At 60.2% G+C, this 16,789-nt stretch overlaps 1 protein-coding gene across 2 annotated transcripts in view; it reads right to left on the minus strand.

Annotated features, from left to right (window-relative positions):
• Positions 1-1,682: 1,682 nt before the first annotated feature.
• KIAA0930 (KIAA0930 ortholog) overlaps positions 1,683-16,789 on the minus strand; it is a 42,190-nt gene continuing 27,083 nt past the window's right edge. Inside the window, exons 1-10 of one of the 2 annotated variants that reach the window (XM_070790569.1) lie at positions 16,130-16,208; positions 15,840-15,991; positions 13,137-13,262; positions 12,959-13,036; positions 12,590-12,691; positions 11,209-11,349; positions 10,482-10,676; positions 7,656-7,818; positions 6,525-6,683; positions 1,683-6,109 (exon numbers count right to left, since the gene is read on the minus strand). In XM_070790569.1, coding sequence (XP_070646670.1) covers positions 6,069-6,109; positions 6,525-6,683; positions 7,656-7,818; positions 10,482-10,676; positions 11,209-11,349; positions 12,590-12,691; positions 12,959-13,036; positions 13,137-13,262; positions 15,840-15,991; positions 16,130-16,193 — 1,221 coding nt within the window. In that variant the 5' untranslated portion in view covers positions 16,194-16,208 and the 3' untranslated portion in view covers positions 1,683-6,068. Of the gene's footprint in view, positions 6,110-6,524; positions 6,684-7,655; positions 7,819-10,481; positions 10,677-11,208; positions 11,350-12,589; positions 12,692-12,958; positions 13,037-13,136; positions 13,263-15,839; positions 15,992-16,129; positions 16,209-16,789 lie in introns of those variants that run through there. The other variant, XM_019961954.2, reaches the window with a different exon arrangement.

Raw genomic sequence — 16,789 nt, forward strand, 5'->3', positions numbered from 1 at the left:
AAGGTATGTGTGTGCCCATTAAAGGACCAAGCTTCACTGATTTCTGAAACTGTCTAAAATCTCTTTAACAAAGTGGTTTATTGAAAATATAATCAACATATAAAATTGGTAACTAAGAGAACCTACTGTTTAGCATAGGGAACCCTACAATGATGGGTGGTGACCTAAATGGGAAAGAAAATCTATAGAGTGGAAATGTGTACATGTGTTAACTGATTCTCTTTACAGCAATAACATTGTAATATAACATTGTAAAGCAAGTATACTCCAATAAAAATTAATTTTAAAAATATATAATCACTAGTTTACTAAAAACCATGATGTTTCAAATGGAGCGGTCTCATTGTTTTATTAAAGTCAGGTTCCTTAACCCACAAACAGGAAAAAAGTGTCTTGTTAAGCCTTTTGGCTTACGTGGAGGCCAAGTCAGGAGAGAACTGAATAAAGCTGTAAGCAAAGGAAAAGACATCTTTCGTCTGATCATGCCCAAAACAAAACAAATATTTTCCTTCTTCATACAAGTCTTCCAACTGTGCTGTCCTTTTAACAATCGAGCGCAGAGTACAGGGCGTTTACTCACTCAACAGGTGTATATACGATGGGCCGTGGTACTGCATGGATTATTACACGTTTACCCCTCCTCCCGGTAGAAAGTTCCCCAAGGTTTTCCCTTCCAGTCAACTTTTTTTTTCTAAGCTAGGGCATGACAGTGGTTCCTCAAGTGCATCTCTGTCAGAGTGAGAGAATGGAGACAGGCAGCCTTCGAGAGCAGGCCGTTGGTAGGGGCGCAGCTACGGCAGGTAGCTTCCGGGGTAGAGACTTTCAAGAAAGTCAGCAAGAAAGGGGGTTGACTGGGTGAAAAGGAAGTCCTCTCTGACCTACTGAGCTGCCTCCTCTCAAAGCACCGTCTGTACATCTTCCTAGGTACAGGCTGCCCTTGCTGACGCCAGTTCTGAGGCTCCTGGCTTGTGTTTCTAATGCAGTGACTTTCTACGAGATGTCATTTGAAGTGATGACCCTATTTCCTGATTGTATGTGTTCCTCCCAACTCCCCCCCAACACCCCACCTTTTGTTGTAACTTTCTGTGGTGTCTTAGGCCTTTTGCCCATCACCTCATGACATCAGAGATCACCTAACCATGGAAAGAAAGAGCCCGCTGCCTGAGCAGCTTCCTTCCACAGAACCCGCGGGGGGTGGCGCGGGCGGAGTTGGCCTGCGGGCGCTGTGACCATTCTCAGTGTCGACTTGACAGCTACAGTGCTAGGCGGCAACAGGGCCACAGTCCAAAGACCACCTTCCAGAAGACCCGTGGCTTGTTGGGAGCCTGCCGGCACTTGAACCTGGGACTCCTGACTTTTATTCTAGTCTTTCTCCCACTTCTCTGAGGGCCTTTTAAGAGGTTCTTTAGCAGAAGCTTGGGAAATTTTATAGTATAGCTCAAAGGGTATATACTGCTTTATAGGGGCTGAAAGCCGAACCTAAAGCGTATCTGTGATTTCATTCTGCAAATACAGCATCTGAGCACATTCCGGCTGCTGGCCTCCAGACCTCCCTGCTAATTCCCAGGCCCGCCAAAGCCGGGGCGTGCCTTCTGTCATTCAATAGAGTAACTTGTATGAAAGCTCCAAAGGTTAAGATATCTCTGGGGGAAAAATTAAGATTCAATCAGCAAGTTAACACGTTGAAGTAGTATCCATATTTAATCCGAAACACCCGTTAGAGAAAAAAATAATGGTACAGATTCAATAGAGAAGAAATAAATAATACCCAACATGCAAATCAACTTTCAAAAGAAATGCAAAGTCATAAAGCATGGCTAACAGCCAACCACAATTACTGCTTAGAAATTATTCCTATTGTATGTGGAAGATGGTTAATCCTGAAGCCGTTGACAGTGCTTACGGAAACACCACCAACAGATCCTAATACAGTCAAAGTACGCCGTCGTGGTGTTTCTGCTAAAATATACTTTGTAGAAATCATTTTAATTGAGCCTCAAAGTCGTGAAAAACCTCCACAGGTTTTCTTTTCAGGTTTACATATCGTCACACGTAGAGTCCGTTTGGAGACCATGAAAGATTACTATTTACACCTAAATCGCCCAACCTTCAAGAAGTGGGGAAACGAGAGACTGGATACCTTCAGCGGAGCTGGAGCATCGCTGTGGGCTTTGATCTGCTGAGCTAGGGTCTGGAGCTGCAGCTGCAAAGATGCCCGCCCGCCTCGGGTAGGGTAGAGAACTGTAAACAAACACCTCCACGAGGCCGGCTGCCTCTGCTCCCGAGGCTCTACCCGCTGTGGACTCTGAACCCAACCCCAGGCCACTCGGTTTTCAACTGATTTGGCTTCCGTGTGCTGCCCTGGGGCTCAGACGAAGGAAGGGCTGCAGGGCTCCTTTTCATCCATGGCATGTCAGTGCCCAGTCAGTCCGTGAGCAGGGACAAGGGAAAGAAGCCACGGTGCCCCCAGCACCCAGCTCCTGGGAGGATGGGGCGGGACTCTGGCCAGAGAGGAGCCCTGTCCAAAGGACGGCTGATGCCCCCAGACGCTGCTTCATCCCGGCTCTGGGGCCCGACCTGGGCCTGCATCGCATCCCTGCTGGAGTCTGTCCCACTAGGGTGGATACCTTTCAAAGAGAAACAGCTCTGCTTTCTGATACTCAGGAAAGAAAAGGCCTGAACAGGAATAATCCATGAACTGTCAAAAGACACTTGGCTTTTGAAACTAAATTCTAGCTACACTGGAAAACTGAACAGAATTATCAGAGTGGAACCTATTACCACGGTGTAAGTTGACAGTTTTATCTGTAAATCTTAAAAATTTGGCCAGCAATTTAAAATGCCTGTATTATGATAATGTCAAATATGTTTTTCAAATGTCGGTCATTAGACAATAGTAACTGCATAGGGACTTTCTCTGGAATGTCTTTTAACAGAAAAAAAGATGATGTTTTCACATCATTCTTCGAAAATGTTTACTGACTAGTTTATGTGATTAAAATAGCAAAAAGAAATCCTGGTTTGATTCTAGCTAGATTCTTTGAAAAAAAAAATCACATCAGGAACATGCCTTCCTGTTATTAGCATCTTTGGTAGACACCTGGTTGATTTCTGATGCTTTGCTCACAGTCCTTGAAAAGCCCAAATGTTAGCAAGGCTCTGACTCACCAGAAAACCCACGCTATCTCCAAGCTGACTGGCTATAGAATATTTTGTCTTTGACAACTTCTCTGTTACCGAATGTTTTAAATGATATTTGTTTTAAATAATAATCTTTTGAAGTAACAAGGCTCAGTTGTTTTCACAGACAACTGAACATTCCTTCTATCAGACACTGAATGGAGGCTAAATGCTGCCTGAACCCTCAGGCGCTGGGAGATGCGAACAGACAGCAGGCCTGGCCTGGCTGCAGGACAGAGACGTTTCACTGTAAAGCAGGGAATGGCCTCACTAATGTCCTTAAAAAGCTTAAAGGTTACAGGTTTCTTCAAAGGAACCCCGGACATGAATCCAGTTCCCACTTAAGACATGTCCACAGCTCTGGCCACCTCCATGTTACAGAAGTCAGGCATGTTCCTGCAAAATGAAAGATGGCCATACAGGAAGTGAGGTATGGCAACACTGAGACGCCCCGGGACGCTGGAGGCCTGGTTCCAGCTGTCACGTGCCTCTCTGTGACTCTGTTACTGAAGTCATTTGGGACTGAAAAACGCAAAACTCAGAATAAGGGCTTACTGCCTAGTGACCAAACGCCTCTATGCTTGTTTAAATCGAGTGTCAGAAGTGCCCCGGGGAGCGTATAAGACTGAGCAAGCTCGGCTCCTGTGTCCATCCTGGGGCGGCAGGGGGTCGCGGCTCAGTGTCCATGGGGGCCGGACGCCTGGGCTGTGCTCCTGTCGCCCTGCTCACGGTTCAGTCTCGGGCAGTTCACCTAACCTCTCTGTGGCGGCCTCCTCGTCTCTAAGACAGGGGTGATGACGGTACCTAAATGTCTAGCGCAGCGCCTGTATACGCCAGGGACTCCTCAACGCTGGATACGAAACAGCCAAACCATGCTGTGCGTCTGTTCACGCGCTTTACGAGTGAGCTGTGATCGCTAACCCCAGGCCCTCATTTCTAAGATCTGCAAAGCACGCATACAACCTTCCTGCAGTTGGCCCTCAGTTACCCTACGAGGCTCTTAACAGGGGAGCCTATTCCCTCCTCCGGCTCCTCACCGCTGACGACGGGGAGGGCCCTGCACTTGCCCGTGTGCTGAACGACCTCGCCGCCGGGAGACGAGTCAGGACTGCATTTCTCCCGAGGTCGGGGCCCAGAGCCTTCAGACCCCAGAAAACCAGGAAGGAAAGGAGCCCAGGGAGCACTCAACCCCCGTCTCAGGACCCTGGGCCGGGCTCCCAGGTCCATGAAGCTCTGCTCCAGCGCTCTGGGGCTGGAAGACACAGCTTTGGGACGTCAGACGGTCAAATCATGTGAGGAGCTGAGATGCGGCCGAACGTAGGTGAGCCGGGTGCCGTCAGAGAAGGCGAGAACGTTCGCCCCGATCCCACCACTCGCCTTCTTGGCCCGGGTGGCAGGGTTGGGGTGGGCAGGGAGGGGGAGGAAAGCATTCCTATGACCCGACACCTGAGCTGAGCTATGCGGAATGACTGGCCATCTCACCCTGACCTGGTCGTGCGCTGGAACCCTGGAGACTTCAGTGAGGTAGGTGGTATCAGCCCCATTCACAGGTGGGCAAACTGAGGCAGAATGAAATGCAGTAGCTCGCTTTTAATAACAGCATACAAAATCTGGAGAAGCCCCAAAGGAGTCCCCGTTTCCCGGAGCTCGAAGCAAACCCTTGGAGCACGAAGGACAGAAACGGACGGGAACACGAGCCCCTCCTCCTTCCCCCTCTCCTCCCCCAGGGGGGTCGCTACCCGCACACCAGAGACCCTTCAGATACCCCTGAGGGTGTGCACAGAGCAGCAGAGACCCAGCTGACGGCTTATCCCGTGGGAAGCGGCAGGAGCGACGTTTCTGCTCCCGGGGAGGCTCGCGGTTCTGAGAGGAGCACGCTGTGTCCCCACACACAGAAACCTTCCATCCAAGCTGGAAGGAGGCCTGACCAGCCCCAGGCCATGGGGAAGCCAATGCCTCTTTGCCTCACTGATTGGCCTAAGAGGTGGGACCCGCACACCCAGTCAAAGAAAATGAGCTCCAGGAAAGCAGGGAAGACTAGACGCTCCAGCCCCTGCCCTGGCCGCGGAGGACGGAGGCTCGGCCTGGAACTTCCTGGGAGGACGTCGACCCCACGGCGCACCGTCCGCCCTTCCAGCAGGACCCCACCCTTCTCCTGTTTGGGTACGACCCCTCCCTCCTGCCCTCAGGACCCCAGTACTGCAGGTCACGTCCGCCGAGGTGCAGACAGGTCGTCTCCAGGTTGGAGGTGTGTGTATGTGGCTGATGCTCTTTGGCTGGAAGCAAAGGCCATTCTGGCGGGACGAGGGCCGGTCTGGAGCTGGGCGCGGGGTGAGGTATTCCCAGCCCAGGGTAGAGCCAGCAGACGGCCGTGCTCCCTGTGGGAACCCATCTAAAGACGACTGTGGGGAAGCCGGGGGACAGACGATCGGGACTAACTCATCGGATCAGCATCACCACATCTTAAACCGGTTTTCCGTGAGCGCTGGACACGTGGCGCAGCTCCAGCCAGGTGGTCTCCCTGCTGTCTGCTGGGAGGTGAGCGTCGGGTCTGCGGGCTGGCCGCTGGCCACTCCCTTGCTCTCTTGCGGCCTACTGGCAGATCTGCTCCTCGGGGTGCAGAGGATTCCCCCAAAGACAGGCTGAGGGTGGTGGGTGGGCGGGCGCAGGGGCCGGAGCAGGGCCAGCAGGGACGAGGAAGAGGCACTTCAGTTTGGGCTGGTGTTCGTGGAGTCGGCCCTGGCCCCAGGAGTCGAGCGGCCCCGCCTGGCTCCGGCTCCGGCGCTGGGTGGTCCTGGAAGACCCCAGTGGCGGTGGGCAGGTAGGCACTTGGCAGCACTCCCAGGACTGGGCAGAGCTGGGGGGCTCCGCGCAGGCTCCGCACACGGCTAGGTCATCAGGATGGGCTTCTGCCGAACTTCCAGGATGTCTAGGGTGGCAGGAGGGGGCGTGGAGGAGACAGGGAAGGGTGACCCTCCTTGTGCTCGCAGAGGGAGCACGGGGACCTTCCCAGTGCTCCATCTGTGAGGGACGCCCTCAAGGCGCTCTTCCAGCCCTTGGGGACCTGCGGGGCTGGGCTCACCCTCCTTCCAGACAGGAACGGGGCAATGCGCGCGCCTGGAACGGCTGCACCACGGGGCAAGGGCTCAGGGCGCAGGGCTCACACAGGCAGCCTGACTCTGGAGCCACGGCCCCCGTGGGGCCGCCTACCCCTCGAGTAGCACGCACGTGCTGAGGGTCTGAAGCCCCTCCAGGGGGACGGCGTGGTGCCCGAGTACTGCCCACAGGAGTACTTTTTAGGGGTCGTGGTTCCCCCAGAGGTCCCACCCCAAAGTCAGAGTTACCTGTTAAAATCCGATGCAGCGGCAAAGTGACGTAGGTTAGGTGTGCATAGAGAAGGAAGTTCCCGTCTGCTCTGTTCAGCTTCAGCCAGGACCCGACCAGGGAGCGCCCCGTGCCCGACAGGGAGCGAGATCGCAGGTTGGTGGCGTTGTGCAGGTCAGCTGCAGCGGAGACGACGTGTCAGGCCCGGGCCGCGGAGCGGAGCACACCTCCCACCCAGGTGACCCCTCCCCGGCCCAGCTCGACCTCCGACCTGACCGGACCTCCTCCTGACTGCCCTCCAGCCCCCTGTGCCTTCTAGCCTGACACCCCCGCCCCGGTCCTGGAGCGCCTCCCCTGTAGGCCCGGGCCTGTTGCTGTGCCGGGCCCCACGGCTGCCCCGCTCTGGTCCTCTCCCCGGAGGGGTATGGGGGTACAGCTGGGACGACCCGGCACCATCACCCGGCCGGTGGGCCACCGGGGAGGCAGGTGGGCACTGTGGACACTTTCCTGCTGGCCTGGAAGGAACCCAGGAGGGCGGCACTGCCCAAGCCCACTCGAGAGCAGGTCAAGGCCTGGGCTGGGGTCTGCAGCCCCGGCCAGGGTCTCGTCCAGCAGGCCCTCTGCCTCGGTCCTGCCGATCAGGACCCTCTAAGCTCCTCCAACGGCCTCCTGCCGCCCCTCTGATAAACACGGCCCTGCCCTCCCGCGGTACTGCTCCCACGGCAGGGCCCACGCAGGGCGGAAAAGGGAGCAGGGAGGCCTGAGGACCGAGTAGGTGTGATTGAGGACCACGGAGACACCCGGGCAGAGACGACCAGGAGGCCGCTGGACAGACGGCCCAGGCTCAGGGAGGAGGGCAGGTGAGCCCCGAGGGACACCTCACTGAAGGCGGCAGGGCCACAGGGCACCTCGCAGAGGGAGGGAACAGCACGCGCGCGCCCAGAGCCCTCCCCTCGGAGCCCCTGAAATCAGGTGCCAACTGCCGGCCACACTGAGCCGGGGCTGGGGGCTCCCTTCGGTGGCCGTCTGCTGTCTGTCCACAGCTCCACCCCCGCCCAGGATGGGCAGGCGCATGGCCCCCTGGCTCTCTGAATGTGCAGAAGGGAGTGAGGAGGCCCCGCAGGCCGGGAGGCGGGGGAGCAGCAGGTCACCTCCCCCGTCGTCCTCCCGGAAAAACTCCTCGCTGTCGTTGGCCGAGTGAGACTTCTTCATCTCCGTGATCCGGTTCCGGGGCCCCTTCCTCTTGAGGGATGGGGAGAAGAAGGCGGGCCGGTTGTTCCGCTCAGGGGTTGGGGGTGTGCTGAAGGAGGTTACCTGGGAACAAGGAGCATGTCACCAGGGCAGCCCGCTGACCTAGGGGGGCCCTGGCGCCCACCCGTCTCCCGCCTGCAGAGCGTAGCCAGCCTGGGGCTCGGTGGGCGCTGGCCACCAGCTCTGCCCCGGGAAGAACCCAGCCGCCCACCTGGGGCCTCAACCGCCCGCCAGGGGTCATCGGAGCACAGAGCAAGCCTGGCTGCTCACGCGGGACGAGCACCCTCCAGGCACCAAATCCCCGGAACCTTCCCAACCACCCCTGACGTGAGAACCGGCTGAGGCGGGACAGCCACCCTGGCGGGGCCAAGGTCACCCAGCAGACGGCGGCCACGCTGGGCTGCACCCCAGGTCTGCTGCCCCTAAGGCCATGCTCTTCCCTCTAATTTCTTCTCCTGGCTTTTATCTCCTGTCCCCTCTCCCCCAGCGTCCTTCCACAGAAATGCAGTGGTCAAACAGTTCACCCCTCCATCTCCTGCTCTCCTCTCTTCTAACCACACTGCCCATCACCAACCATTCTCCACACCCACTCAGGGGAGCACACGACCGGGTCCCTGCCCTCAAGGAGCTCACAGTCTGCCGGGGGTGGTGAGAGACCCAAAAGTTGACAACCACAGACTGAATGTTGGTTGTTAAAGACAGAAAAAAAAAAGGAAGCACAGGATACAGGCGAGCACGCAGGCAAAAGGAATCAAAAGCCTGGGAAATCACGAAAGGCTTCCCGGAGGAGACGCCGCTTGAGCTGGGTCTTGAAGGACGAGTAGGAGTTCGCTAGGTGAAGAAGGGGGGGAAGGGCGTTCCAGGCAGAGGGAACGTGGCCCATCTCCTCCCTCCTCCCCATGCAAACAAGAATCTGAGGAACAAGGTGAGCTGGGACTGAAACTTCGGGAGCCCCGTCAGCCTCCTCGTCATGGCTCCGACGTCCACCAGAGTCCCGGCGGCCGCTGGGCTCCAGACGGTCCTCCCACAAGCCAGGGAAGGTTTTTAGAAGATAGAAAAGCAAACACCAGAAACCACAACACACAGAGTCTGTATTTGTCATGCGCTGGTTACAAACGACCCCTCTGGGAAAGGAAGGCAGGGAGCACAGAGGCGGGGCGCCCGAGCAGCGCTGGGACGACCCTGGCAGGCCCCGCCCCTTGACCCTAGCTCCCCCGGCTGCTGGGGGCCAGGGGCTTTCCCAGGCAATGCCTCCTTCCCCGCCACGGCCACCCTGGGAGAGAAAGACCAGCACCCCCATTTGACAGATGGGAAGATGAAGGCCCGGACTGGTCCAGTAACCTCTCTGTGGTCACTGGGCAAACACGCGGCCAGAACTGGCATCCAGGCTTGTCCCGCCTGAGCCCAGGCCACATCTTCATGAGGGCTGTCACGCACACATTTGTTAGCCTCAGTGGGCACCTGAGAACCAAGGGGGATAAGGCTCCTTATCGCAGAGACAAACCACCTCTGTTCCCAAGACAACAGACGCCTCTGCTCAGAATTCTCACCCATCATCACAGAAAGAGAGCGTTTGTCGTTTCTGCTCTGCTTACAAAACACATTCACTGCAGGAAACTCAAAGCGAACAAAAAAAGACACAACAAGAGAAAGAAAAGTGCCCCCTGACTGCCGGGAGGACGCGTGACGGTGAGCTTAGAGTGAAAGGCAGGGTGCGCACGGCTCCCTGACCTCGGGCGCGCCAGCGGGGACTTGGACTGACACGCTCGGGGGCCATTTCTCCAGGCAGATGCCCCAGCCGGCCCCACCCCCAGAGGGGCCCTGATGCCCTGGCTCCTGAGTCCCCAACACCTCGGGAGGCGGGTGTGTGTTCACCCCATTTCCGGGTGAGCAAACTGAGGCTCAGAGAGGAGAGACTGTCCCAGCTCATGCAGCAGCAGTGCCCGGACTGCAGCCCACCCTGCAGCCCCTCCTGGAGACGCCCGGGGGGGACGCACTCCTCCTTCAAGACCCCCGGTTTCCTCTGGAGCCCCCAACACGGGCAACGTGGCCGATGGGCTGGGTATTTTCTCCTGCCTGAGCCCTGGGCTTGCCCCCCACCCACCACCCCAGAGGCTCTGGGAATAAGGCTGCCACTGAGGTCAGCTTCCCGGCCCCCGGGGAAGGACAGCAGCCTAGAAAGGGCTCAGAGGCTCAGTGCTGTTGCATGAGCCACATGGCAGGGGGCAGAGCAAGGAACCCCCGCAGGCCTGGGGGTGCCCAGCTCTGCAGACAGGAAGACTCGGACCCGTCCATGGCTGCGGCAGTCGCCAGCAGTTCCGGGGCCCAGCATCTGGTTGGCAAGCGGCCCCGGCAGAGACCAGCTGGGGGGCCCCAGGGTCTCGAGGCTCTGGCCAACCCTGCTGGAGCTCATCCATCATCGTCCCCATCTCGCCCCCTGGAAAGGCCGCTTGGGTGCCCGCCCCCACCCAGCAGGTCCACCAGGGCGGGTGCTGGGACCCCGCTGGCTGAGCCCTGCCACCGTGGCAGCTCGGGGCCCAGGTACTAACCTTCTGTGTGACCCCGGGCCAGTCACCTGCCCTCTCTGAACCTCGGCCTCCTCCCCAGAGGGGTGGGGACCATGACACCTACCTCTCGGGGGGCTGGGGGGCGGGAAGGACCAGGGAGGCTGTGGGAGGCAGGCCTCAGGGAAGGGCAGAGGCCCTCCCCGAGCTGCGCAGCCTTACCCGCTCATGCATGGGCGAAGCCGGGCTAGAGTCCTCCTCGGTCCCGCAGGGGGACGTGTCGCCGGTGGACACGCGGCTGACGGCCATCTCAGCGTGGCCCTTGCCCTGGGGCCCCTTCATGCGTACAAACTCCATGTTGCTATACTTGTAGAAGCCGAACGACATCTTCTGGGCCATGCGGGCCGCCACGCTCACCTGCGGGCGGGCAGGCGGGGGCACTGAGTCAGGCAGGCGGGGTGCCCGCTCCCTGGGGGCTCCAGCAGCCGGGGGACCCTCCCTCAAGAAGCCCCCGAGGGCCGCCAGCCCCGCTCCGGGGAGACCCAGCCCCACCTGACCCGGGCTCGCCCACAAGGCGGGGCAGTGCCGGCACCCTCGCATCCCTGTCTGACGCCCTCTCGCCCCAATGACCACACCCCGTCTGGGGACAGAGACCACCTCCTCGTCCCCTGCCCCGGGGTCCAGAGAGAGGACACCCGGGGCGGAGCCCAGCGGCAGGAGGGCACCCATCCACCTGGACTCCTCTCCCTTCGGTCCCATCTGTCGGGGACCAATAATCCCAGGAGGGTTTTCCTGGGAAGAGCCCCACGTGACCCAGGCCCCAGCCGCCTAGGAGGGGCATTGGGGGCGCTGCAGGAGCTCTGGGGTGGGCCAGGTACAGCAGAGCTGGGCGAGGGCAGGGGGCGCTGCGGGGTGATCGCCCCCTGGACCCAGCCCACCCTGCACTCACGCGGTTGTCATACACCTTCTTGAGCGCCTCGTAGCGGATGGAGCCCTGAAAGATGACTCCCTGGAACGTGTTGGTCTTGTCACTGGCCACCAGCTCCACGCAGACCATCTCCCCTTCCCCAACGGTCATGTCACTGAACACCTGGGGGGGCGCGAGGCAGACGCAGGGATGGCACCGGTTGGCTGCCCCCGGCCCCCAGCACAGCCCGGCTCCCAGCCCCCTGCCCGGCTCCTTGACCCAGGGAGGGCTGCTTGGAAACTCCCCCTTTACAGGGGAGAACGCTGAGCCACAGACGTGAAGGCCTTTGCCCAAGGCCCCCAGGCCTGCCACCACTCCACGGGGACCCGCGCAGCAAGGGGGACATCCCACCCGTGGGCAGGGGCAGCGTCTACAAGGGGCTAAGGTCATAAGTGACTCTGGAACAGGAAAAGGATGTGCCACCCTCTCACTGTCCACCGGAGCGACACCAGGAAGTAGAACAGTTCACGGGGACTGTCTGGCCGCTTTCAAGTGTCTTCTCCACCTCCAGCTATGGGTGCACAGCCCACCCGCCCCAGCCCTGCCCCAGCCGTCAGGGCGTGTATGTGGGCACCAGCTCAGAAGCCTCACAGACTGCCTGCCTGGGGGGGGTGACTGTCTGCAGGGGACCGGACAGCCTGCCCCCACGAGAGTCACTGCCCATGGGGCAGGGCGGGGGGCTGTGTGCAGGCTGAGCTCTGAGGTCCAGACTCTGGCTTCAATCTCAGCTCTGTTGTGGACAAGCTGTGTGAGTCTGGAGAGGGCGCTCAGCCCCCTGAACTGAAATGCTCAAGACACCAACCAAATCGAGAAGCGACTTGCAGCCCACGCCCCATCCTTCGTGAGTGCTCCCGGGCCCCCCACCCCCTGCCCTCACTGTGGGTGGTGGGGGGAGCAGCTCCACTGCCCAGACCTCGACAGGAGGGTGGCTTGACAGGAGCCGGCAGGGTCGCCAGGGGGCGCAGCTGGCTTCCCAGCACCCCGCGTTTCCCAGTTGAGTGAGCTGCCCCAGGCCCCAGTTTTGTAACTTCCGGAGCCCCACCCATCGCAGACATCCTAGGATCCCAAGGTGGGGAGGCCTCATTTAGGGTTCGAGGGTGGTAATAACCGTCCCTCCTGCCCGGGCAGCGCTCTGCAGGACTTGATGATGCCTCCTCCCACGCGTGAGCTCTCTGATCTTTCAACCCTGACGCCCATTTTACAGATGAGAACACTAAGGCTCAGAGCCCAGTGAACTCGTTTGCCCTGAGTCAAGGAAGCAGCAGGGAGAGCGGGAGCCCAGCCCTGCCCCCACCTCCTTCCTGAAGGCATGTGAGGCCTGGGGGGTGGCTGCGGGGGAGCCAGACCAAGACAGAGCCCCCACCTCCTCGAAGCTGTCGATCATGAAGAAGATGTTGGGGTAGCTGATCTTGGACTCCTCCCCTTTGCTGTCCATGGGGTGCTTACTGGGGGACGCGAACACTTGCTGGAAAGAAAAAGATTGGAAGGGGCTGAGTGAAACCCCCACTGAGCCCTACACCCGGGCCCGGAGCCACGCGCTGGGGTGGGGTGTGCTGTAAGGCATGGGTCGCCAGGGCCCCAGGAGCCGCTGGGGAAGGAGCCGTTGGGAGGGAGGACCTGCTTCAGGGCTCCTGAGCTGGACCCAGGCCCCCAGGCCGCAGGGAAATTCTGGGGTCAGCCTCCCCTCAGGGCAGGGCAGCGGGAGGGGCACCCCTGGGCGCCGCGGGCTCACCTGGGACCTCTTCCTGTGGATGTGGATGTCCCCGCCGTCGGCTCGCGTGCACACAGCACAGGTTACCATGTAGTCCAGCTGGAAGGGGTGCGGGACAGGGGAGTTCAGGGGTCCGCGTGCCCGGGGCCTTCGAGCACCCCGCCCGCACGCCGGGAGCCCTGCCCATCGCGCCAGGCACCTTCTGCAGGATGAGGTTCAGGCAGACGCTCTCCTCCCAGTCGATGTCGGGGTCTCCGAGGCCTGGCAGCTTCTTGGAGTCCCTCCGGTACACCTCCACCTCCACCTCGGGCTCGGCCTCCGCCAGCTGTGAGGCCCAGGGCAGAGGTGAGTCCCAGCACCCCCGCCCCCCCGGCCCCGGGGGCATCCTCTCCTCCCTGGCCCCTCCCACGCGGGGCCTGGGCTCCAATCTCCCTCCTGGGTTCTCTGGCTTCGCGACCCCGGGGTCTCATCAAGAAGCCAGCCTCCCACCGAGGTCGTCCCTTGGGCCCCCCAGCAGGGCGGGGGATCCCAGCATCCTGGCCCAGCCCACAGGCAGCCAGTCCAGCCAGCCACCCTCTACACCAGCGGAGCCCGCAGGAGGCCCTCGGGTTGCTACGGCAACTGGGTACCAGCTCCGCGGCCGGATGAGGAGGGGGCGGGAGGCAGCCGGGCTTGCCGCAGAGAGCCCGCAGTGCGCAGGCCCTGCAGCAGCGCCCACAGCGCGCCGGCCAGGGGCTTTCCTTTCTGCTCTTCGCAGCAGAGGCGGGCAGGGAGGCTGCGCGGGAGCAGCTGTGTGGTCTCCCTCCTCCCCCGCCCCGTCCACCTCGCACCTCCAGACCCGTGGGTTCTCCCCCGCCGCGCCACCCGCCTGCTGCCTTTCAGATACCGCAGACCCACCCCGGCAGGGCCTGTCGTGCGTGTGCTGGCTCGCCCCTCCCCACAAATGTCCTCCGTCCACCGTCATCCCCTCGCTCTGACCTACAACATTCCGGCAGATGCTGCCTCCTCCTCTCTGTGGGTCCCCAGCCACCCCATTCCTCACCCCATCACAGCACCAACCGTTCCACGTGCCACTGGCCACGCCGTCGGTCCCAGCAGACCGGGCCGGGGGCAGGGGTGTGGGGGAGTGCTCCCTGAGGCCCGGCCAAGACTCAGTCATCTTGTCCTCCCAGTGCTGGGAGAGAAGGGCCTGCAGAGCCCTCTGGGCAGGGGTGCGATGGAACGTTCCAGCATGCGCATAGCTAGACTGCCACACGCTCCCAAACTCGGGGTCCCCTCATTGCCCTTGTCAACACGGCCCCAGCCCAGCCTTCAGGGGACCTCACACACAGCCTCAGGCCTCCGGCTCCAAAACTGCTCAGGCCTGAGTCCAGGGTTCTCTTCCAGAGAGAAGGAGCCAGCACTTGCAGCTTCCTTTCACCTCCCTGCCTGGCCACTCTGGGAGCCCACAAAGCGGACCCCTCCTGAGCCCTGCCTGCCCACTGGAGCAGTCAAGGCCAGATCGGCTAAGAAAACCCTCCCTGACCAGAGCTGGGGCCTCTCCAGGCACCAACATTCAAGGCACAACCGCGTCTCAGGTACACTCAGCCCTTACTGTCGCCTCTGGTCTCAACATGCTTCCTCTAAACAACCACCAAGATTTTGTAAAAAAAAAAAAAAAAAAAAATCTGAAACTTAAACCTCAGCAGACGGTCAGGCCCACTGCTCGGCCACCGGCCCCTCCGCTGGGACCATATCTGCCCTTCCTTCAAGACCCACCTCACTCAGGTGGCCTCCGCTGACCACTCCCCTCCCTTCTGGTCACTATAGTGACCCAGACTGTGTTGGCTCTGCGTGATGCACTTCAGGGTCCCAGTGTCCACTGGCCCCAGTGACAACCCGGTCACACGGCCAGCTGCTGCAGACTCCAGATGGTCACCAGAGCACCCTGGCCCACCCCCAGGTCTTCCCGCCTGTCACGCAGCCGGATCGGACCAGCCATTTGGCTGCAGGCATGCAGGCCACCATGTCTCCTTTGCAGCAGGCACCAGGCTATCTGTTTGCAGAAAGCCCGTCCTGCACAATCAGGCTCAAAGAGCAGGCACAAGGCAGGGAAGGCATGAGCCCCGGCCACCAAGCCCCAGCCCGGGGTCACAAGCGCTGGGCAGGCAGGCTGCAAAAACCCGTCTCCACTTCCCGAGGCACTTTTGTGTTTAAATGAAAACAACGCCTTTGTATGTTTGGCATACAGGTTGCTTCGATATTTTACAAAACACTAAATAAAGCTTCTGAAAGACATGCAAAGCTTGTTCTATTAACTTGTCGACTGAAACTTAAGTGGATTAAACACCGGAGGTGACTCAAGTCACCTGCGAGCCTTTGGTCTCTTCTTGTAAAAAAGGGATAACAACCCTTGTCCTGTCCAGTTGCTGGGAAGACATGGGAGATGGGAGAGGCAGAGAGCTGAGCCCCTGTCGGGGGTGAGGTGAGGGCTCGGGGGCGAGGTGAGGGCTCGGGGGCTGGCAGGCATCACCACCATCACCAAGCCAGGTCACCTGCCCACGGTCAGGCTGGACCCAGCCTCTGGAGTCAACGTCTTTGCTCTTCTGTTTACTTACTAAGGATGAGATGCCCGCCAGACCACCCAGCCTCTGGACGTGTCTCCTCCAAGGCACTGTAGTGATACTCATCGCCGCCTTCCGGGCTCGTGGGGAAGCTCAGTAATAATACCCACATGAGGCCCGCGCGTCCCACCACGGGACACATGTGTGACTGTCCCCGCCCAGCTCCTGGCACCTGGCGGGCACTGAATGAACACCGCGTTCCCCTCCTAACACGCGCGAGGAGGACTGCAGACCCCCGGCCCACAAGCCTGCAGACCCAGTTCGGGGGGGGGGGGGGGGGGGCGGTCCAGGGCGCTCACCTTCCGCCCGTCCAGGGCGCCCTCGCTGCCCGCGAACGCCAGCTTCCGGCGCACGTAGAAGAGCATGTCGTCCTGGCGCGGGGCCCACTTCTCCATGAAGTAGGTGGAGAACATCCACGTCCAGAAGACGATGCGGTCGTCCTTGAAGCACCCTGCGCAGGGAGGCCAGAGGGGATGGGGGGTACTGTGAGGGGCCTGGCCGAGCCCCGGCCCCCCGCCCTGCCCCCCGCAGACCTCCACGATGTGCGGAGCCCCAGCCCCCACGGGCGCCCGCAGAGGCCCAAGGGCACCTCCGCGGGAGGCCCCGAGCCCCGCAGCACCGCGGACTCCAGCCCCAGGATGAATCAGCAGCATCGCACGGGGAAGGGAAGCCTGGATCTGAGGGAAGGCTCGGCAGGCTGTCTGGCAGGCTGTCTGGCGGGGAGCCCCAAGGGCTCAGGAGGGGAGATCCATCCATCTCCTGCCGGCACCTCCCTCCCCACCCCCACCCCGGGAATCTGACTTAAAGGGACAGCTGCCCCTCTGCCTGCCGGGCTCAGCTGCAGGCAGGAGGGAGGCAGCCTTCCAGCACGCCGGCTGACTCTGCTTCTTATTACCGACAGTGTTTCTTCCTGATACCTAGATCGTTATGGTCCTCTTTCCCACACAAGGAGGAAAAAAACTCAACAGGCTCCAGTAGGAAGGCTGAGAGGTTCCGCTCCAGCTCTGCACTAGCTGTGTGACCGCGGGCCAGCCCAGGGACCGCTCTGATCCCCAGCTTCCTGGGGGTGAAGGCAGACACCGCAGGCGTGGCTGGCCCACGGGACCTAGACAAGGTGGGCGTCTGCACAGACCTGATGGAACCACAAGATGTGCTGCAGAGTCATCACTTAGAAACCCGAGATACTACATTGCTGCTGGTTTCTTTCCCTCTTCTCCCCAAGCGACTTCATCACCCTAAGTCCTCGCAT

The sequence above is a fragment of the Bos indicus genome, chromosome 5 (assembly GCF_029378745.1).
Source record: "Bos indicus isolate NIAB-ARS_2022 breed Sahiwal x Tharparkar chromosome 5, NIAB-ARS_B.indTharparkar_mat_pri_1.0, whole genome shotgun sequence".
Classification (NCBI taxonomy): domain Eukaryota; kingdom Metazoa; phylum Chordata; class Mammalia; order Artiodactyla; family Bovidae; genus Bos; species Bos indicus.